The sequence below is a fragment of the Dipodomys merriami genome, unplaced genomic scaffold (genome assembly GCF_024711535.1).
Source record: "Dipodomys merriami isolate MVZ:Mamm:240054 unplaced genomic scaffold, mDipMer1.0.p SCAF_106, whole genome shotgun sequence".
Lineage (NCBI taxonomy): Eukaryota > Metazoa > Chordata > Mammalia > Rodentia > Heteromyidae > Dipodomys > Dipodomys merriami.
The window spans coordinates 3,189,466-3,211,250 of NW_027202338.1; the positions used below are offsets into that span (position 1 = coordinate 3,189,466).

General features: G+C 52.5%; 2 protein-coding genes and 1 non-coding gene across 5 annotated transcripts; 1 reads left to right on the top strand and 2 right to left on the bottom strand.

Annotated features, from left to right (window-relative positions):
* Nucleotides 1–918: 918 nt before the first annotated feature.
* On the bottom strand, nt 919–1,005 carry Trnastop-uca (transfer RNA opal suppressor (anticodon UCA)). The gene has a single exon. It is a non-coding gene; the product is annotated as a tRNA-Sec (tRNA).
* A 3,373-nt stretch (nt 1,006–4,378) lies between these two features.
* LOC138811858 (reticulon-2-like) lies at nt 4,379–13,077 on the bottom strand. 3 transcript variants are annotated; one of them, XM_069999785.1, is made up of 10 exons: nt 12,889–13,077; nt 11,204–11,245; nt 10,637–11,095; nt 10,249–10,503; nt 6,481–6,688; nt 6,121–6,259; nt 5,913–5,982; nt 5,740–5,786; nt 5,236–5,294; nt 4,379–4,878 (listed from the first exon to the last, which is right to left on the bottom strand). In XM_069999785.1, exons 1-10 carry the CDS (start codon nt 12,920–12,922, stop codon nt 4,797–4,799), a joined length of 1,395 nt encoding a protein of 464 aa, XP_069855886.1. In that variant the 5' UTR covers nt 12,923–13,077; the 3' UTR covers nt 4,379–4,796. The 3 variants fall into 3 exon arrangements, with proteins under 3 accessions (XP_069855886.1, XP_069855877.1, XP_069855896.1); XM_069999776.1 differs by having other exon boundaries at nt 11,204–11,248; XM_069999795.1 differs by lacking the exons at nt 10,249–10,503; nt 10,637–11,095; nt 11,204–11,245; nt 12,889–13,077 and adding an exon at nt 9,077–9,145.
* Nucleotides 13,078–15,542: 2,465 nt separating this feature from the next.
* LOC138811870 (probable protein phosphatase 1N) lies at nt 15,543–20,374 on the top strand. The gene is made up of 5 exons (XM_069999809.1): nt 15,543–16,484; nt 17,551–17,668; nt 17,758–17,863; nt 17,949–18,009; nt 19,938–20,374. Exons 1-5 carry the CDS (start codon nt 15,543–15,545, stop codon nt 19,998–20,000), a joined length of 1,290 nt encoding a protein of 429 aa, XP_069855910.1. The 3' UTR covers nt 20,001–20,374.
* The last annotated feature ends 1,411 nt before the right edge of the window (nt 20,375–21,785 follow it).

The following is a 21,785-nucleotide window of genomic DNA, read 5'->3' on the forward strand; positions in this document are numbered from 1 at the left end:
GACAAAATAATGGCATTCACAGGGAAATGGATGGAACAAGAATTTTTGATGAGGTAAGCCAAGAGCAGAGAGACAAACGCACGTGGTCTCCCTGATAGGTGGATGTTAAATACAAAATGCAAGGAGATAAGACAAAAGATGTCCACTCAATTTGTCATATCATTACTAAATGACCTCATGTTGTTGACCACATATATGATATATATATATATATATATATATATGTATGTATGTATGTGCTCATCTGAGGGACACCAGGAGGAGGATACAGCAGTGGGACCCATCAGCTGCACTGGACATTGATGAAAATGAACTAAAAATCTCAAGGGCAGCGATGGGAGGGAGGGAATGAGAGGGAAAGAGGGAACAGCTGACACTAAGCAAAGGAAATGTACATATCCCCCCATGTAGAAGAAATAGCTGTATTGTCAAAGCCCATAGAATTCACAAACATTCTAGAAGATGATAACGAGAATTTGCCTTGTGAAGGTTAAAGGGTGTGTGACCTTAACTAACTATCACTATCTCACAATACTGTGAAATTTCTGAAATTTGTCATCACTTAATCTCAATAAAAGTCTTAAAAAAAAACCCCCAGAAACTGTGCTATGAGTAACTGCAAGCACGTGCAGAGAAACAAAGGCGGCCCTGATTCAGCCAAGGCGTGATTAATCCGTGAGTGAACAAATGACTGAATGCCCAATCCAGGAAAGGAAAACCAAGGCTCCCACTGGAAGCACCCCCAGACTGCAGAGGCAAAGTTTTCTTCACTTTCTTTTTGAAGGATCTGTAATACTCGCGGGATGGACAATGGGTCACAGCGCCCTCTTCTGGCGCCCTCCGGAAGTGCGCCCCTGAGCAAACTCAGGACCGGAGGAGAATTGAGTTCTGTGGGGACAAAAATGGGATAGATACTCCCGCCCGAAAGGTGGAATTGAACCACTCTGTCGCTAAACAGCTACAGGTTTGAAGCCTGCACCCCAGACCACTGAGGATCATCCGGGCAGAAGCCAGTGTTTCCATACCTCTATATAAAGTCCTAAAAGCTCAGCATTTTACACCCATGGTGATTTATCCTGGATGCTGTCAACGCTCTCATTTTGGTGCTTATAAATACCTGCCGTGTCTTTTGAAAAGTAATAACCAAGATCGTTGGCCAGATTTTTTTTGTGTGTCTGAAGACGAGTTACTCCTCGCTTCGAGAAGCGGCCTCATTTGCATAGCGCTGTGCATTCTGGGACACAGTACCCAGGGAGTTTCTTGTCCAAAGATTCGGAACCCATTTATACAAAAGGCAGGAATCATAAGTAAATAAAAAGGTTTCCTAACGGAAGAAACTCACAAGTCGAATCTAGAACCTCCCACCCCCCCCAACCTCCTCCCCTCCACACCTTCGCGGAAGAATTTTGGGTTTTTTTGCCCAGGAGTAGGGTTCATTTCTTCCCCGACCGCCCGAAGCTGTGGCCCCGCGCGAACGGGGGCGGCTGCGCCACCTGGTGTACATTTTTGGAACTGCAGGATCGGCTGAGCTCGGTCTTCATTCAAACGTTGACTATTCGAATGTACCGAGTCCCAGGTACTATCTTAGGTGTTGGGAATGAAATCTGCCTGGGAGACACTGAATTTCATCAATGTCTACACCTGAGTGCTGTGGTCAGGGAAACGGAGGCTCAGATTCCCTCAGTCTCCAGGGAGAATGGAACCTTATCGTAATTATAATTACACCACCCTAATCATTATTTCAAAAAAAAAAAAAAAAAGATCAGGTTACGCTTAGTAGTGCACTTCTAGAATCTCAGCTACTGGGGAGGATTGTGCTAAGGGTCCCTGCCCTGGATTTGCAAAATGAGCATGAGATGAGTTGGAGATGTGGCTGAAGTGGTACAGTGCCTGCCTAAAAAATTTGAGACCCTAAATTCGAACCCCAGGATAGAAAATTTAAAAAACAAAAAACACCAGACAAACAAAAAAGCATTACATGTCAGAGATTGCTTGGCAATATTTTTCTCTCCATATTTGGCTTGTAGCTTGAGGCATATGACCCCGGGCAGGATTCGTTCTCCAGACCTTTGCTGATCGCCTGTCTGCCATATGTTTCATGGGCTCGCTGCCCCCTCCCGCTGTCCTCTGCTCAAATATCAGCTCCCAAGATGCCCAGTTTAAAATAGCAAGACTGTCACTCGATCCCCTGCCGGCTGGACTCTTTTTCACCACTCTGATCACCACTGGTCCTGTTCTATGTTTCTTTGCTTATTGTTTATGCCAACAAAACAAAATCAGCTGCAGGAAACTTGATATGCCTTTATGATTGTATTGCTTGAGCATAAGAGGGTTGGGATGCACCCTGGAGTCTATGCTATCATTGGGCAGGGGGCGTGGCTTTGAGTGCAATGCACCAAGATTTGTACCATGTCTGTAGCATACTCAGGAAAACCCACTTCAAGCTTCAACATGCTTTATGCCTTTATAGATGGTGTTTGAACAAACCCTTTGTCTTATGAAAAGTTTTTTTTTTGGGGGGGTCCAGTCGTGGGGCCTGAACTCTGGGCCTGGGCGCTGTCCCTCAGCTCTTCAGCTCAAGGCTAGCACTCTACCACTTGAGCCATAGTGCCACTTCTGGCTTTTTTCTATTTGCTTATGTGGTGCTGAGGAATTGAACCCAGGGCTTCAGGCATGCAAGGCAAGCACTGTACCACTGAGCCACCTTCCCAGCCCTGTCTTATGAAAAGTTTGAATGGAAGCATTTTTAGATACTTCAGGTAGTGTGGTAGTGCATGCCTATAATCCCAGCACTCAGGAGGCTGAAATTTGTGAATTCAAGACCAGCCTGAACTATTGATCTATATATAAGGTTCCAGGACAGCCAAATCCAGGTAGTGAAATAATGATGCTGATGGGGGGGAGGGAGAGTAAGAGGGGGGGAAGAGAGAGAGAAAGGGAGAGAGAGAGAGAAAGAGAGAGAGAGAGAGAGAGAGAGAGAGAGAGAGAGAGAGAGAGAGAGAGAGAGAGGTTTGAACTGCAGGCTCAGACATTGTGCCTTAAGTTTTTCATGCAAGGCTAGCCTACAATTCTAGCTACTCAGGAGGCTGAGATTTTAAGCCAGCTTGAACAGACAAATCATGTCTAAAAGAGCCAAGCAAGACAGGTACCGGTGCTTCATACCTGTAGCTTGTAATCCTAGCTACTCAGGAGGTTGAGATCTGAGGATCACGGTTCAAAGCCAGCCTGGCCAGGAAAGTCCTGTGAGACTCTTATCTCCAATTAATCACCAGAAAACTGGAAGTGGCACTGTGGCTCAAATGGTAGAGCGCTAACCTTGGGCTGTAGAGCTCAGGGAAAGTGCCCAGGCCCAGAGTTCAAGCCCCATTAAAAAAAAAAAAAAAAAGCCAAGCAAGAGGATGAAACCCACCAGGTGCTGGTGGCTCAGGCCTGTAATCCTAGCTACTCAGGAGGCTGAGATCTTAGGATCATGGTTCAAAGCCAGCCTGGGCAGGAAAGTCCATGAGACTCTTATCTCCAGTTAACCACCAGAAAAGAAGATTAAGTGGTAGAGCATTTAGCTTTGAGCTGAAGAACTGAGGGACAGTGCCTAGGCCCAGAGTTCAAGCCCCATGATGGGAATAAAAAAAAAGGGCGAGGCCCTGGGTTCAAGACCTAGTACAAACCTCTCCTGGCTCAATGTTACACAACTAAGAGGTAGCTAAGCTAAAATTCACACCCAGGATCCTGTACTGGAATCCAGTCTCCCCTGGCCTCTCTCTATCTGTTTAGATCTGGAACCTGAGGCCATGCCATGAGCCTATTCTTGGGCCCCAGGTAATTTGAGGCAGAGTGAAGAGATGTTGGGAACTAGAGATGGTACTGCAATACATAGGATTCTTCAGCTGGCTAGATGTAGGAAGTGAGGGGAAAGGAGTGTTGGGTAGTGTCTAGCCTGGCAACTAAGAGGGCAATGGGATTGTTCCTGGGTTGGAGATCAATAGGAAGAAGAAACTATTTGAATGTTTGTCGTGTGTATCTGTGTGTGTGTGTGTGTGAGAGAGAGAGAGATAGAGAGAGACTTTCAGAAGGTAAATACTTGAGTGTGTAGTAGACAGTGTGAGATCTATTAGTGATGTCTGCCTTGAGCGCAGGCAAGGAAAACGTTGGAATGTGGAATGTACTAGTGATGTCTGCCTTGAGCTCAGGCTGGGACAAGGCTGGACTGCGTGGTCTCTTCTCACTTTCCCCTTAATCAGTTCATACTGTAACAGACAGTTGTAGGGGTTCTTCTGCTTAACTGGGGGCAGGTCCTGGACCTGTCCTGTCCAGTGCTTTTCAGACCAGGAAGGTGAAAGCTGGAGGGGCTGGAAGCATAGGAGGCTGGAATTTTCCACAGGAGTCTTTATTACAGTGTAAATCCAAGCTCAGGCCTCGCCTGGGCCCCATGCAAAGCCCCAGCCTGGCGCTGGAGTCGTCCAGAAGACACCAACCCCTTGTGGCTCCTCCAGCGGCCGGTCACGGAAGTGCGGGACCACGCCCTGGCTAGACAACTACAAGTCCCAGCAGGTCCCACGACCAAGGTGCGTTGTCTTTCCTGGACTCCTGGCGTAGAGCCTCTTGGGAAATGTAGTCCTAGTGGCTTAGACAATGGTGCAGAGTCCCCAGTGGGAGAGATCCTGATACCTACCGGGAACTGGCTTGGGGCGAGGGAGGAGAAAGTGGGGGATGGACGGGGATGGGGGGGAGGAGATGGGGACAGGGGCTGCTGGGGGAGGGGCAAGCCAGGCATCCCATGAGCGAGCACAGATGTCCTCTCATTCGGCTTTGGATTTGCATCCGGAGACTGAGGCTGCTGTTGAAGCAAGGGCTCCGGTCCCTGGGATTTTAGCTCGGATCCTGAGGGAGAAACACTGGAGGTCAGGGGTGTATCAAGAGATAAAGATGACACTGGAAACCAGGGGGACAGTGGTGGACAGCGGTGGAAGGAGCTGAGCATCCGCCGCCAGCCCTGGGATCTCACACAGCCAGGCCCTGCCCGCCACCTAGCGGTCGGCGCTGGGATCGCACACGGCCAGGCCCTGCCCGCCACCTAGTGGCCGGCGCTGGGATCGCACACGGCCAGGCCCTGCCCGCCACCTAGTGGCCGGCGCTGGGATCGTACCACGCCTGCTCTGATGGCGGCCAGGACAAAGTTCCCATGTTCCCCAGCTTCCCCCAACTCAGTTCCCATCCAGCTCTACCTCAGGCCCTTACTTAGCTTTGATGTGGCTCAACTGATTGGTCACCAAACCCACATACTGGTCTATCTGGGCCTGGAGAGACCAAGGAAAGAAAGGAAAAGGAATTAGGAATGGTGTGTGTGTGCGCGCGCGCATGCATGTGCTTGTCGGTGTTGTATCTATATTGCAGAGCAGGGTAAAGTGAGAGGATGAGTCTCTGAGTGGTTTGATTTAAATACACTTTATGTGGGGTGTGGCAGCACATGTCTGTAATACCAGCTGCTCCAGAGCTGCTGGAGAGGTGGAATCAGCCTGGGTAAAAGCAAGACCCTATTTCAAGATACAAAATAACAGCCAAGTGCAGCAGCACCACCCAGGAGATGGGGATCAGGAGGATCAAGGTCCTAATCCAGTGGTGGGGAAAAGTTGGTGAGACCCCATTTCAACTAATAAAAGGTAGGTGTGGTAGTGCATGCCTGTCATCCCAGCTGCGCAGCACCGGCCAGGGGGCCGTGGGTGGTCGGCTTGTAGTACTCACCTGGTGCTGCTGATACAGCAGCGGGACTGTGAACAAAGCGATCACTCCTGTGGATACAAAGATGAGGGGATCAGGCTGACCCAGGGCCTCCACAGTTTCATCTGGAGTCCCATATCCCCCTCAAACCTGATCAACCCTGCTCCCATCTGCCCACCACAGCCATGTTGACTCACCCAGAATGAGAAGAGTCAAACCATTGAAGACCGCCCCCACGAAGGTCAAGATGTAGAAGAGCAGGGCCAACTGGGGGTGAAGGCCGTGGTCAGGTCCAGGCTGAGGTCCTCCCCAGCGCCCCCTCCCCACCCCCAGAGAGAGAGAGAGGTGAGACTTGGGAACCCCAGAGGAAGAGGAGGAAGAGGGGTGGGAACAGCCTCAAGGCACCTTGAGAGAATCCACCAGGTCTTCTACCAGGAAGAAATGTCGCAGCTGCTTGGCTGCAGAGACCACGTGGGAGGCGATCTGGTGGGACAGACGTTCCCTCTGCTCTGGGGTCAGGGTCAGATCCACGTCCAGGTACGCCCTGATGGGACAAAGGGATGGAGCCTGGGGGCATGGCTGAGACAAGAGCAAGGAATGGGGTCCTGGGGTTAGGACTGAGGGACCCTGTAGAGTGGGCTGGAGTCAAACTCAGGTTTCAGATCAGGAGGAAAGAGCATGAGGCTGCCCGAGTCAGGGGTCATGACTGAGGGTCGGTGCTAGGGAGCTGGGGGTTGGAGGGGGTCTGGGAACAAGGGGTCTCACTGGAAGGGGTTGGCTCCATCGCCCCGGTGCACAGCCTGCAGCATTTTGCGGTAAACCCTGAGAGAGATGGTGCCACAGAGCAGCAGCAGAGCCACGTGCGAGGCCACGGACACGATGCTGAAGTGCAGGAGGCAGAGGAGGGAGACCATGAGGCCAGTGAAGACCACCGCCGATGTCCGGGAGTCCTTCCAGTACAACAAGTCCGCCACTGTGGAGCAGGGAGGCATCAGGCCGCTGCCGGGAGCCACTACTACCATTCTTGCCTGTGCAGTGCACCTGCTTCAGACCTTATATGATTCCCACCTTTCTGAGTGTGTGTGTGTGTGTGTGTGTGTGTGTGTGCATGCCCACACACAAGGACTGAGGCTTGAACTCAGGGCCTGGGAGCTGCCCCTTAGCTTTTGCATGCAAGGCTGGTGTTCTACCACTTGAGCCACACCTCCACTAGTGGCTTTTGACTGGATAGAGATGGGAGTTGCCTGAACTGTTTTCTACACCAGCAGCCTTGGGACCACGATCCTCAGGTATTCTGAGTAGCTAGGATTACAGATGTGAGCCACCGGTGCTGGCTCAACAGTAACAGGTTTTAATTCCCCCTGCAATACAAGTGTGGTCTTTTCTCAACATCTGGCCCAGCAATGTGCATTACTCGTTTTCATCTCAGTGAAGAATGGGAATGCCTTACTGGACTTAACAATTATTATTATTATTATTATTATTATTATTGCCAATCATGGGGCTTGAACTCTGGGCCTGGGCACTGTCCCTGAGCTTCTTTTTTTTTGTTTTGATCGGTCGTGGGACTTGAACTCTGGGCCTGGGCGCTGTCCCTCAGCTCTTCAGCTCAAGGCGAGCGCTCTACCACTTGAGCTACAGCGCCACTTCCGGTTTTCTGGTGGTTTATTGGAGATAGGAGTCTCACGGTCTCTCCTGCCCCGGCTGGCTTTGACCCATGATCCTCAGATCTCAGCCTCCTGAGTAGCTAGGGTTACAGGCGTGAGCCACCAGCTCCCGGCCCTGAGCTTCTTTTTGCTCAAGGCTAGCACTCTACCACTTGAGCCACAGCACCATTTCTGGCTTTTTCTGTATATGTGGTACTGAGGAATCAAACTCAGGGCTGCATGCATGCTAGTCAAGCACCCTACCACAAAGCCACCTTCCCAGCCCACAATACATGATTTTCTAAGTCCTAAATATATAAAGAACACCATGCTCCTTTTAGCTGAAATTAGCCACGCCTTTCAGGGATTTGTGTGGCAGTACTGGAAATTGAACTCAGGGTCTCATGCTTACTAGGTAGCAGGCATTCTACCATCTGAACCATACCACTAGCTCCTTTTGGGGTTATTTTCCAGGAAGCGTCTGGCTTTATGCTGGACTTAGCCTGACCTGCAATCATCCTTGGGCTCCCCCATGCCCCATGGGATGATAGACCCATGCTGTTGCTCCCAACCATTGCAATTCTTTCTTTCCCCTCCACCCTCTAGCTGGGAAGAGGGCATAACACCACACTCAGCCATTGGATGGGATGGAACCACCAAACTTTTCTTTTCCAAGGCTGGCCTGTAATCAAGATTCTCCAATCTCTGCCTCCTGTGAGTAGTTACAATTACAGGGACCAATACACCAGGCACTTTTACTTCTTTCTTTCTCTCCCTTCCTTCCTTTCTCTCTCTCTCTTTTGTTTATTGTTGGTCATGGGACTTGAACTCTTGGCCTAGGTTCTGTCCCTGAGCTTCTTTTGCCCAAGGCTAGCACTCTACCACTTGAGCCACAGCACCACTTTTGGTTTTCTGGTGATTAATTGGAGATAAGAATCTCCCCGCCTTTCCTTGCCTAGGCTGGCTTTGAACTGTGATCCTCAGATTTCAGCCTCCTAAGTAGCTAGAATTACTGGCATGAGCCACGGGTACCGGGCTTCTTTCACAGTTCTTCAACGCACCTCCAAACCCAGCCTGAGGCCTGGCCCATGGACCACCAGATTCCCTTCCATCTACATTGCAACACCCGCCCCAGAACCCACATCAGTCCCCTTCCACACCCTACCCAGCCTCACACCCTTACTGCGGACTAGCAAACCCATCCTACCAGCCCTCCACTACAGAGACTCACCCCCTCACTTGGCATTCTTCAATTTCCCTCTAAATAGGGGTAGCCCCCTCCTCTCCCTGGGCAGAGGGGGGGAGGTGAGGGGGGAATCCCCCAGCCTGGCCCCGTGTGGGGGAGGGGCCGGGTCGCCTGAGGCGGGGCTAAGTTTAGGCACGCTGGGGGGGAGGGGGCCGCCAGCAGCTGTGTTGGCCTGTCCCGGACCTGAGTGACAGCAGCGACTGGCCCGGGACTGGGGGAGGGGGGGCTCCCTGCTCCTGAGGCCCCAGAGTCCTAGCTTGTTGGGGTGGGGATCCCCACGTTTCCTCCAGATCCTCTCTAGGTCCCCTTGAAGCTCCCCGCCTTCCCCAGCCTCAGGAGAATTCAGGAGCCATAGCAATCCAGGCTCCAGATTGGAGGGACAGAAGGGCCAAACTGGACCCCTTTCCCGTCCCCCCTCCCCCTCCAGGCCCCGTCCCAGGCCCCACCCCCCACCCCCGGACAAACCCACCTTGACTCCCCATCTCGGCGGGAAGTGAGAGGCTGCGGAGACCGTGGCTGAGTGGGGACTGGGGCCACCGCACTGGGGCCCCCGAGGGAGGGAGCGGAGAGGCGGGGCCTCGCGGGGCTCAGCCAATGGCTGTCCCCGGAGGTGGGGACCAGTCCAAGATCTGCACTGTGTAAACACCTAAGCAAGTTCCTGGAGGCCCCGCCCCACACAGCTTCTAAGTGAGGCAGGGACTATTTACAACCGGCGGATGGATGCTGTCAGGGAACGGTATCGGGAGCTCTGTGTGTTTGTTTGCTTTTTTCTTTGGCAAGGCAGGGCCTCTCTATGGAGCCCGGACTGTCCTGAAACCCCCGAGGGATTCCAGGCATGTGCCACCATGCCTGGCTGGGACATAGTGCTTGGGAAATGCATAGAAACCAGACACCGGGGGCTCATGCCTGGAATCCCCGGGACTCAGGAAGCTGCTGGGATCTGAGGATCACGGTTCAAAGCCAGCTCAAGTAGAAAATTTTGCCTGCGAGAGGCATCCCCAATGAACGAATACAAAAAGCTGAAAGGGGCGGGGGGGGGGGGGCTGAGGTTCCAGTGGTAGGATGCCAGCCTTGAGCAGAAAAAGCAAAAGGACAGGGCCTCGGCCCTGAGTTCAAAAGTCCCAGTACTGGAGGGAAAAACAAAGAGAAAGAGAGAAAGAAAGAAAGAGAGAGAGAGAGACAGGCAGGAAGGAAGGAAAGAAGGAAGGAAGGAAGGGAGGGAGGGAGGGAGGAAGGAAGGGAGGAAGGAAGGGAGGAAGGAAGGAAGGAAAGAAGGAAGAAAGAAAGAGGCATAAAGTTTACTTGTAAAAGTCCCGTAGCCACATCAAGAAGAAAGCCTTGTTCTGTGCTTTTTGTTTTTCTCAAATTCGGTGTATCCACAATCAGCAAGTAGGAGCAGCTCTTAAAAAGAGGGAGTTTTATTTTTCTTTTGGCAATTATCCAATCCTAACTTCTGTAGTGGGCGGGAACCACAGCGAAACGGCCAATGGGAAGTGTCAAGGGCGGAGTTTATAATGGCTAGCCAATAGCTGACCAGACTGTCTTTGTTCCTTTTACTGGATTGGTCCCTTTGAATTTCAATCTCCCAACCTTTGGCTTCCAGTAGTCCAAGGCTGAATCTGCCTTGGGCTGTCTGCTTACCTAGTAGGTGTGGCTCCAGTGTGAATTCTGATTGGCTCGTGATATTGAGGCACTGTCCTGCGACTGGTTCCTGCTCCGATGGCCCCCATGGCTCATCCTCCTTGGCAGGCGAAGGTTCATCAGGCCCAGAGTTCGAATCTCGGGATGTAGGTGGGGATGGAGTATGGACCCGGGGGGTCCCAGATCTGGGAGTAAGCTGAGGGGTCAAGACCTCCGGAGGTGACAACGGAGGGAAATGGAGTTGTGGGTCCACTTCTGGTGCAATAGGGAGAAGGCCGTGAGCTTTTTCCAGGTGCCCCAGGAGCGACCACCCCCCTCCCCCACCCCCTTTCCCCCCCCACTCCCCCACCCCCGCCAGTGGTTAAGTTCTACACCTGCTACACCTTACCTTCACCAGCCTCTCTTACATCCAGTCCTTCGGGTTCCTCATCTTCCAGTGGGGTGGAGCTACTGGTGGCCGAGTCCTCCCCAGACCCAGCACAGCGAGCAGCCCAGCCCATCTGGTCTAGCCGAAGCCTCAGGTCCTCCAGGGAACACTGGGCCTGAGGGGGGTCACCACGGCGTCCAGGCTCTGGGGACTGGCTCAGGCTGGGGATACTCTCCAAGCTGTCCCCCAGGTTGGGCTGTGGGGGCAGGTCTCTTGGTTCGGATACTGAGCGACCCTGGGGCCGAGGGCGCCGGGCAACAGAGTCCCTACGTCCCCCACTGCCCACGACACCGTCAAAAGCAATGTAGGAGAAGGTCAGCTCCCGGGGGGTGCCCCAATCCTGTGATGTGGTCTCCTCCTCGTCCTCTGAGAATTCCCGGGCTGTGTGGAGCTCCCGAAAATCCGAATCATCATTCCCTCCTTCAGTGAGGGAAGAAAGGTCATGAACTTCTCTGGGCAAGAACCCTGACTTGCCCAGCCAGGAGCAATCCTTCAAGCCCAGCCCTCACACACCCTCCTCCTGCTCACCTTCTGCAGAATCAGGGGTAGAAGATGCCGTAGATGGAGCTTCTTCTGTGAAAGGAAAAGAAGAAAGTCTGGAGTGTTCCAGTCACAGAAATGGGCTGGTCCTGCCAGCCTTAGATGGTCCAAATTGAAGATTCTTAGGAGATCTGATGCATAGGACCTTAAAAAGTTCTGTTTATAATCTGAGAGTCTTTAGGGATCCTGGGCAGTTTCTATTCATTCATTCCTTTGACATGCATTTATTGAACATGTACTATGGCAGGTACTGTTCTTTGTCATTCTTTCTTTTTGTCGGTCATAGGGCTTGAACTCTGGGCCTGGGCACTGTCCTTCAGCTCTTCAGCTCAAGGATAGTGCTCTAACACTTGAGCCACAGCACCCACTTCTGGCTTTTTCTGCTTATGTGGTGCTGAGGAATCAAACCCAGGGCATGCAAGGCAAGCACTCTACCACTGATCCAACCGCCCCAGTCCCTATGGCAGGTACTGTTCTCAAGGATATAACCATGAACCTAACAAGGGAAAAAAAAAATCCTTGACCTCACTGAATTCAACCCTGAGGAAGGAAGAGACAGAAAACCCACAAGTGAACCTATAACTTTGACATAAGTTTGAAGAGGATCAAATAGCAAGGTAAGGCCTGCTCTCTAAGTCCTGGCTGATTCCTGTAATCTCATCTCAGGAGGCTGAGATCTGAAAATCCTTGGTTCAAAGCTAGCTTGGATAGAAACGTTAGAAGTTCTTACCTCCAATTAACGAGTAAAATAACAACAACAACAACAAACTCTTAAGTGGAGGTGTGGCTCAAATGGTAGAGCATCCAACCTGAGTGAAAAAGCTTAGAAAGTTCGAGGCCCTGAGTTTTTAAAGTCCTAATATTGGCATACAAACAAAATAACATGTGGAAATGGCAAATTCTTAGAATTTGGGCATCTAGACACTGAAGACAAGCAAATGGGACCTGGTGGGACAGAGGATGACAAACACGCATAGCTCAGGGCTCCTGGCATCAGAGATCCACGGACCTTTCCCACTGAGACGCCAACCCTCCGAGCTAGCCTGGGGCTCTGCACACCATTAAGAGATTGAAACTGATCTCCCAGCCCCCACCTTCCCTCATCTGGGAAACCAGAGGCCTGAAGCATAGTGGGCCCGCCCTCCCTAGGGTTACCACTAATGAGTGGAAAAGGCCGCTGACGACCCGGGAGTCCTGGCGCCAACCCAAGGAGGGCTGTTTTCTGGGGACGGCGTGTTGGACAATCGGGGTGAGGTTAGGGTTCCCTCTCGGGCAGAAGTCAAGGGTGATGGGCATGCAGATCCCTCTTTTCCCTCTGGGCTTCCTTCTACCCTCCACCCGGCCAGCTGCGGCCAGCACCAGGGTCCGGGGACAGCTCCCTGCGCGCCGCCACCTTCCCAGGCCCGGCCGGGCGCCACGTCCCAGCGCCCGGCGCGCCCCCCGCCCGCCTGCGATCTCCGTGCCCCCACCTCCGCCGGGTTTCACTCGGGTCCTCGGGGTCAGGCTGCCCCCCACTGCCGCCACAGCGCGGGGGGAGGGGAGGACTTCCTTTGTCTCTTTCGCCTCCTCTCCCCACGGCGGCTCTCCTGCGGCCCGGCGCAGTTGGAGACCCCAAAGGGGACCCCGCTCGGGCCTCAGGGCCCCACACTGAGCCCAAGCCGCTCTCTACTCACTGCAGTGGGCGAAGACCGGCAGGACCTGCCCCATGGCCCCCCTCGGGCCTGCATCAGGACCCCCGCCCGCTCCGGCCACGCCGCCCTGGGCCTGGGGCTGCGGGTGCTCATCTCCGCCGCGCCCACGATGCCGCCGCCATCCCTGCCGCCTCTGCCTCCACGGCTGCTTCAGCAGCCGCCGTCGCCGTCGCCGCTGTCCGCACGGCTCCGCGCGGGCGGGCGGGGCCCCGGTGGAGAAGGCACTGCAGTGAGGAGGGGGCGGGGCCAGGGGAGGGCGGGGCCAGGCCTAGAGGCGGGGCCGCGGTGGGGAAGGCACTGCAGTGAGGCCTGGGGGAGTGAGGGCACGACCAGAGGCGGGGCCGCGGCGGGGAAGACACTGCAGGGAGACCGGGGGCGGAGCCAGGGCGGGGCCTCGGTGGAAAAAGCACTGCAGTGAGGCGGGGGCGGGGCCAGGGGAGGGCGGGGCCAGGCCTAGAGGCGGGGCTGCAGTGGAGAAGGCACTGCAGCGTGACCCAGGGGCGTGGCCAGTCCTGGGGGCGGGGCCGGACTGAGGAAAGCATTGTAGTGTGGCCGAGGGCGTGGCCATGACCCAGGAGCCAGGCCTGTGGGAGGACCCAAGCCTGTGGGCGGAGTCTTGGCACTGTAACTCTGGCCGGGAGTATAGCGCAGGCCGGGTGGGGGGGAGGCCCATTCATAAAGCAGGTGGGTGAGTGGGTGGGAAAACACCTGGGAGCAAGGGAAGGGAGTGGTTTGTTGCTTGAGGGTTGGGGCTAGGTTCTAGGACTGTGGGGATCCAATGGAGTGGACAAACCCCTAAAGGGCGAGGCCTGCCCCAAAGGGGAGCAATCTTTAGAGCCAAGGGTGTGGAGTTTGGGATAGGGTGAAGGGGCTGTAGAATTAAGGCTGTGTGTATCACGGTGAGTTGGGGCAGATTTAGGGTGGTCTTGTGGTGGGCGGGTCTGGGCGGTAGGGTCCAGGCCTAGATTAGCCGCCAGAATGGAAAGGAAAAGTACAGTGTTAGGAAAGATTTTCTTTTTCTTTGTGCTGGTAATGGGGCTTGAACTAAGAACCGGGGCACTGTCCCTTAGCTTTTTCCCTCAAAGCTGGTGCTCTATCACTTGAGCCACAGCTCCACTTCCAGTTTTTTTTTTCCATTTTCTTTTTTGCCAGTGCTGGGGCTTGAGCTCAGGTCCCCGTGGCCCTGAGCTCCTTTTGCTCAAGGCTAGCACTCTTCAACACAGACTTTCCTCCGTGGGCTGGATTTGAACCGAGATCCTCAGATACTCAGCCTCCCGGGTAACTAGGATTACAGGATGCCACTGGTACTTGGCTAATAATAATGAAGTGAAGAAGGGGAGATCAAAAACACAGATGGAACTCATGCTAAAATAGAATTATTCAAACAATGGGGCACAACCTATATCTAGAGACATTGCTTAAAGGAAATAGAAAATAATTGGTTCAGGAAGGGGAGAGACCCAGAAGATGGCCCTAATCTGGAAGGAAGAAAGCTAGACTAGCTAGATTTGGGTGGCAGGGCTGGAGGAGAGTGATACTAGGATTGCAAAATTTGTGAGGGTACTAGGCTGTGGTCTTGAATGGATGGATAGGATCTAAAAGAGAAAGTAATTAAAGCTCAGTGTCAGGATCCTGAAGGAGTCACTAAATAACTGTTAGCCCCTCACTGGTGGGTCACATCTGTAATCCGAGCTACTCAGGAGGCTGAGATCTGAGGATCACCATTCAAAGCCAGCCCTGGCAAGAAAGTCAGTGAGACTCTTATTTCCAATTAACCATCAGACAACAGGAAGTGGTGCTGTGGCTCAAGTGGTAGAGTACTTGCCTTGAGCTGAAGAGCTGAGAGACAATGTCCAGGCCCGGAGTCTAAGACCCACAACTGACCAAAAAAACAAAAAACAAACAAAAAAAAAAACAACTGTTTAAAGGTTTGAGACTGGCAACTTGTCACTAAAATGGGCAGAGCTTGGGTTCAGCAGGGCTAGGACTGGTAGTCAAGAATTGTGTTAGCTGGGTGCTGATGGCTCATGTCTGTCATCCTAACTACACAGAAGGCTGAGATCTGAGGATCATGGTTGGAAGCCAGCCTTAGCAGGAAAGTTCATGAGACTCTTATCTCCAATTAACCGCCAGAAAACCAGAAGTGGAGCTGTGACTCAAGTGGTAGAGCACTAGCCTTGAGCAAAAGAGCAAAAAGTTATGGAGAATAGATCCTAGAGCCAATGTAACCACAATACTGTTTACTTTTCCCAAATAGACGCCAACTCCTTGAGCCTCACCTCCAGGCTACACTGCTTCATTTTTCTGTGACTCAGTTTCCTCTTCTGTAAACCATTAATGGTGATGTATAATAGAGTGTGCCACATGGTACATGGTTAGAGCTATGTACTCGTTTGTTGCTATCAATTACATTTCTGTTTCCCAGCCACCCCCCCCCCCACCTAGGTCCTAAACTCTTCTTTGAAGATGTGGAAAAGCAACATCTAAGAACGCAATTCCTGCGAGTGACCCGACTTGAGTTCAGGTCAAAGGACAGGAAGGAGATTTAGTTGGTTTTAAAATCTCACAGCGGAGAGATTAAGTGACGGGCGGGGTAGATGCCCAGGGTGGAGGCTTCCGGATCCCTGGACGGAAGGATGGCGGCCCTGGCCCGTCTGCTGGAGCGTCTCCTCTGGAGGACTCGGAAGGGAGAGGGGGCGGAGAAGGAAGACGAGGAGGATCAGGAGGAGGAGGAGGAGGCGGGGGGCCGGGCCCCCGATTGGCCTCAGCCTCGTCCCGCCGTGCCGCGATGCTCCCAGCGGCCACACGGGGGTGCGGCGCCGTCGTGGGGCCTGCGCTTCGGGGCGAGCGCGGCGCAGGGCTGGCGCGCGCGCATGGAGGATGCGCACTGCGCCTGGCTCTCCATCCCCGGGTTGCCCCCGGGCTGGGCTTTCTTCGCGGTCCTGGACGGCCACGGCGGGACTCGAGCAGCCCGCTTCGGCGCTCGACACCTGCCGGGCCACGTGTTCCGAGAGCTGGGCGCGGCTCCCCGGGAGCCCGAGGGTGTGCGGGAGGCGCTGCGCCGAGCCTTCCTGAGCGCGGACGAGCGCCTGCGCGAGCTCTGGCCCCGGGGGGACCCCGGAGGCTCCACGGCTCTGGCCTTGCTGGTCTCCCCGCGATTTCTCTACCTGGCGCACTGCGGCGATTCCCGAGCCGTGCTGAGCCGCGCCGGCACCGTGGCTTTCAGCACCGAGGACCATCGTCCCCTCCGGCCCCGGGAACGCGAGCGCATCTACGACGCGGGTGGCACCATCCGTCGCCGGCGCGTCGAGGGCTCTCTGGCCGTGTCGCGAGCACTGGGCGATTTTGCCTACAAAGAAGCGCCGGGGAGGCCCCCCGAGCTGCAGCTGGTTTCAGCAGAGCCAGAGGTGGCTGCACTGGCACGCCGCGCCGAGGATGAGTTCGTGCTCCTGGCCTCCGACGGCGTGTGGGACGCGATGTCCGGGGCTGCCCTGGCGGGGCTGGTGAGCTCGCGCCTCCGCCTGGGCCTGGCCCCGGAGCTGCTCTGCGCGCAGCTCCTGGACACGTGCCTGTGCAAGGTCCTGGACGGAGGCGGGACGCGGGGTTGCACGTGTGGAAGGAAAGGGAGGCGGGGATTGGATGGGCAGACGGAAAGGGGTGGGGCTGAGTGGGCGTGGCTTCGGGGAGGGCGTGGCCAGCATGGGGCGAGGGCTAGCCTCTAGCACAAAAGTTAAGGTCTTGAATTCAAGTTGCATGTGTTCGCTCCCAGTATCAACACATTTGAAAGCCAGAAAACAGCCAGGCTCCTGTGGCTCACTACTCCGGAGGCTGTGAGCTAGGGATTGCTGTACGAAGCCAGCCCTGGCAAAGAAAGTCTGTGAGGCTCTTATCTCCAATTAACCACCAAAAAGCTGGAAAGGGAAGTATAACTCAAGTGCTAGAGCACCAGACTTAAACAAAAAAAGCTCAGGAGCTGGGCGCTAGTGATTCAAGCCTGCAATCCTAGCTACTCGGGAGGCTGAGATCTGAGGATCACAGTTCAAAGCCAGCTGGGGCAGGAAAGTCCATGAGACTCTTCTCTCTAACCACCAGAAAACCTGGAGTGCCGCTGTGGTTCAAGTAGTAGAGCCCTCATCTTGAGCTGAAGAACTCAGAAACAGAGCCCAGGCCTAGAGTTCAAGCCTCATGACCAACTTTAAAAAAAAAAAAAAAGAAAGAAAGAAAAAAGAAAGAAAAGAAGCTCAGGGACAGTGACCAGGCTGTGACTTCAAATCCCAGTATGGGGGGGAGGGAGGGAGGGAGGGAGGGAGAGACCAGATTGGCTCAAGTAGTAAAGCATCTACTCAGTAACTGTGAGCCCCAGAGTTCAAATCCCACTTCTGTTTACTAGAAAGCACAGGGGGCGGATCCTTAGATAAAGGACGGACATGGCCCGCTATAACTAGGGCAAGGCTAGGACTGTAGAGAGCAAAGTCTAAACCAGGCACATGGTTGAGAAACTAAGGAGTCTGGCATAACCAAGTTGGTGAGGGGAAATGGAACACCAGGATTGGTGAGATGCCACCATGTCTCTGAAGGCATGGAGCCCCTGGGCCACAGCCTTCCACCCTCTCCCAGCAGGCTCCTTTTCTCCACCCTATCCAGGGCAGCCTGGACAATATGACCTGCGTTCTAGTCTGCTTCCCAGGAGCTCCAAGGCCCTGCGAGGATGCGATCCAGAGGGAGCGGGCCCTGGATGAAGCACTGGGCCACAGAGTGGCTGGTGAGCTAGCTGAGGGGGCACTCAGTCAGTGCCCAGAGGGAGGAGACCTGGCAAATATCTGCTTTCTATAACCCTTACCTCTTCCTCAGCTCTGTATGCCTCTGCACAGAAGCCCCCCAGCCTAAATTCGGTTTTCAGGACTCTGGTCTCTGAGGACATTGTGGATTTACCTCCTGGGGGAGGGCTGCATTGCAAGTGAGTCACCCTGGGGTGGCATGGGGGGGGGGTTGGAGAAGGATGGTCTCATCCTGAAGCTGGGCTCTCTTTTGCTCCCCCCCAGGGCGGCCATCATAGCAGAAGCTTATTCTCGGCTCTGCAAGGCCTCAGAGGAACACTCAGAGGTAAGAATCCTCTGTCTTTTCCGCCTTCCCACCACCTCCACCCCCTTCATCTTTAGCCTGCAAGGCCTTCAACAATGATAGGCTTGACCCCTGAGCTACATCCCCAGCTTCCAGCTTGTACTCTGGACTGTGTCCCTTAGGAACACATGATCCAGCCTACTTGTTGATGGGGATTTTGCTTTGGTTTCTCACTGCACTGGAGATTGAACTCAGGAGGAGCTGGAGCATGCTCGGCAGGAAACCTACCACTTGAGCTACTTTCCCAGCCTGTGCTGAGGAACTTGAACAAGGAGTTTGCCTCATCTATGCATACCAGGCCCTAAAGCACTATACTAGGTAGAAGGGGACACAGAGAACTGTGCATCCTCTCATTCCAAATAAGAATAAGGTAGAAACGTGTAGGCAATATAATGAACAGTTCCTGAGGATGAATGCAGAGCAGAGATCACCTAAGTCTTAGTCAAGAGAGGCCATCATTGGATGTGGATAGCAGAGGAGATATTTGAAGACATCTGAAGATGCAAGAGTGGAGTAGAAAAGAACATGGATTTGGAGACAAGGGAGAAGTCTGGAATCCGGAGGCCCAATGACTTTGCACTGCAGAGAAGAGAGTTTAGTTATCATATGGATGAGAGAGGGTTGCTGGTAATTGTTCAGCAGCAGAAGGAGGTATGGCAAGATTGAGTTGTCAGGGCCAGAAATTCAATATAACCAAGGAAAGCCAACCACGGAATTTACTGGGCCGTGTAATTGAGGACATTGGGGAGTTACAAGGCTACAGCCAGTTGTCAAGATAGATGGCATTAGGAACTACTTTATTTTCTCAGAACTGGCTTCATTCCCATGTAGGGTAACAAAAATTGTCATTCTAGGCTCACATCCAACCTGCCTACTGTCCCCAGCAGAGACAGCTAGCTAATTCCTCCATAATTGAGCTGGATCTCCAGATCACTCTTTATTGGCCACATTGAGTCATGTGACTGACCACCTGCCTGTGTCTGATTGGGTAGATGGGTCACATGTCCAACTCTAGTCTTTGTGGTTACTGTCTACCCCAAGACAAGTCTAATGGACTGAGGATGTTGTCTATGGTAGTCCCTCAAAACCAGAAGCCGGTGACTAAGGCCTTTAACCCTAGCTTATCAGGAGGCTGAGATCTGTGGTTCGAAGCCAACCCCTCAGGACAGCACCCAAACCCTGAGTTCAAGCCCCACAACAGGGAAAAAAACAAAAACAAAAACAGGAGGAGGAGCTGGGCATAGTGGTACATGCATATCTGTAATCCCAGCTACCAAGGAGGTACAAGCAGGAAGATTTAGAGTTCAAGGCCAGCTCCAGCATTGTTTCCAAAACAAAAGGAATAGTGTCATGCCTCACATGAGAACAGGGGTCTCATTCCTAACTATTCAAGAGGCCAAGCTCTTAGGACCAACATCCAAAGCCAGCCAGGGAAGGAAAGTCTGTGAAACTCTTATTTCCAGTTAGCCACAACAAACAAACAAAAGTCAAAACTGCCAACAGGAAGCATGAGGCTGAGTTAAAAATAACTTAAAAATAATTTTATTATTATGTTTAGTTTATGGGGCACTGAGGAATTGAATCCAGGGCCTCATGCATGCTATGCAAGCATGCTACCACTAAGCCACATTCCCAGCCTCAAAAAAATCTTCCATGGTTGGGTGCGTGTGTCTCAAGCCTGTGATCCTAGCTACTCAGGAGGCTGAGATCAGAGAATTGTGGTTCAAAGCCAGCCCAGGCAGGAAAAGTCCATAAGACTCTTATCTCCAATAAACCACCAGAAAATCAGACTAGTTCAAGTGGTAGAGCAATGGCAAAAAAAAAGGAGGGGTTTCTAGAAGGCCAGGTACGTGCTGGCTGGCCAGAGGAAGGCTGTTAACTCTCTCCTCTCTCCCCATTTTGTGTTACAGAAGAGGCGGGGTGGACCTGGAAAGACCATCAACTCCCACTCCAATGCAGACTTGGAGGCTTGATGTCTGTCTTTTGGGGACAACTTGCTCAACTGGGGTTCCAATGGACATGAGGAAGAGAAGTACTCTCTCTTCCCTAGCTATGTGGAAGAGTGGAAGGAAAGCCAGCCTATGGAGGAACCTCACAATGTTTATTTCCCCTTCTTCCTACTTCCTCTCAAAGAAAGTCTTATGAGAGAGGGGGAATTCCACCACCATCATTCAGACCAGAAAAAAAAAAGCCAAAAAATCAACCTAATGTTTTTTTGTTTTGTTTTCAAAAAAAATATTGAGGCTGGGAATGTGGCTCAGTGGTAGAGCGCTTGCCTAGCATGCAAGAAGCCCTGGGTTCAATTCCTCAGCATCACATACACAGAAAAAGCCGGGAGTGGTGCTGTGGCTCAAGCGATACAGTGCTAGCCTTGAGCAAAAGCAGCTCAGGAACAGTGCCCAGGCCCTGAATTCAAGTCCAGGACTGGCGAATATAGATAGATACATAGATAGATAGACAGACAAAAAGAGAACTGAACAGATCTTGAGAGATCAACTAGCTCAACAAAATTCTCTTTCCTTCCTAATTTCCTTTTCTTTCCCCCCCAGGCAAGACTTTAATAGCCTGGGTTGACCTGGAACTAAGGATCCTCCTGCCTCTGCCTCCTGAGTGCTGGGATTACAGGTGTATACTACCATTTCTGGCTTCATCTGTTTTTTGAGGGAAGGTAGGAGAAAATTGTGATGTTAACTTTTTTATTTTACGTTTGTCAGTCGTGGGGCTTGAACTCTGGGCTGGGGCGCTGTCCCTGTGCTCTTCAGCTCAAGGCAAGCGCTCTATCGTTTGAGCCACAGCACCACTTCCAGTTTTATAGCGGGTTTATTGCAGATAAGAATCTCACAAACTTTCATTCCCAGGCTGGCTTTGAGCCTTGATCCTTAGATCTAAGCCTCCTGAGTAGCTAGGATTACAGGCGTGAACCACCGGCACCCGGCTAAGGTCTTAGTCTCTAGAGTAGCTAGGATGACAGGTGTGAATTACCATTCCCTGGCTTATTAACTTTTATTTACATAAAAATTCAAAATATGGGCTGGGAAGGTGGCTCAGTGGTAGAGCGCTTGCCTTGCATGCCTGAGGCCCTGGGTTCAACTCCTCAGCACCACATAAGCAAAAAGAAAAAAGCCGGAGTGGTGCTGTGGCTCAAGTGGTAGAGCGCTAGCCTTGAGCTGAAGAGCTGAGGGACAGCGCCCAGGTCCAGAGTTCAGGCCCCACAACCAGACCCCCCAAAAAAAATTCAAAATGTTTTTTTTATTAAAAATTTTGTCCTCTACAAATATATAGCAGGCACCTATTGTGTACCAGGCCCTACTTACAAGACTAAACCTAATTTGGCAAACGAGGAGACCAACATGGAAAGGCATCTCAGATAGTGACAAGTGTGGTGAGGAAAATAAAAACAGGAGGATATGTATGATAAGAAAATGACTAAGGAAGCTATTTAAAAAATTTAATTCTCTGAGTTTGTTTCCTGTTGGGCTATATTGGGGTTTGAACTGAAGGTCTTGGGCTTGCTTGGCTAGCATTCTAACACTTTCTTGGTATTTTTGGACTCTAGTGAATTTTCTGCTCAGGTTGGCCTCAGGCTTGTGATCCTCCTACTTTAGTCTCCCAAGGACCAGGATTACAAAAGTACAGACATGTGTCCTCCTATGGGCTGATAGTTTTGCTCAGTGGTAGAATACTTGCCTACCCTACAGAAGGCCCTGGGTTCAATTCCCAGCACCCCTAAAGGAAAAAAAGAAGTCAACCAGACCGAT

Bases quoted from the DNA above. Each gene is read 5' to 3' on its own strand.
- LOC138811858 (XM_069999776.1), bottom strand. From the start codon at position 12,922: ATGGGGCAGGTCCTGCCGGTCTTCGCCCACTGCA. The intron at 11,249-12,888 runs GTGAGTAGAGAG...TTCCTTTCACAG, and splicing joins GCCGGTCTTCGCCCACTGCA to AAGAAGCTCCATCTACGGCA. The intron at 4,879-5,235 runs GTAAGGGCCTGA...TTTCTCCCTCAG, and splicing joins TTGAGCCACATCAAAGCTAA to GATCCGAGCTAAAATCCCAG.
- LOC138811870 (XM_069999809.1), top strand. From the start codon at position 15,543: ATGGCGGCCCTGGCCCGTCTGCTGGAGCGTCTCCTCTGGAGGACTCGG. The intron at 17,669-17,757 runs GTGAGCTAGCTG...CCTCTTCCTCAG, and splicing joins ACTGGGCCACAGAGTGGCTG to CTCTGTATGCCTCTGCACAG. The intron at 17,864-17,948 runs GTGAGTCACCCT...GCTCCCCCCCAG, and splicing joins GGGGGAGGGCTGCATTGCAA to GGCGGCCATCATAGCAGAAG.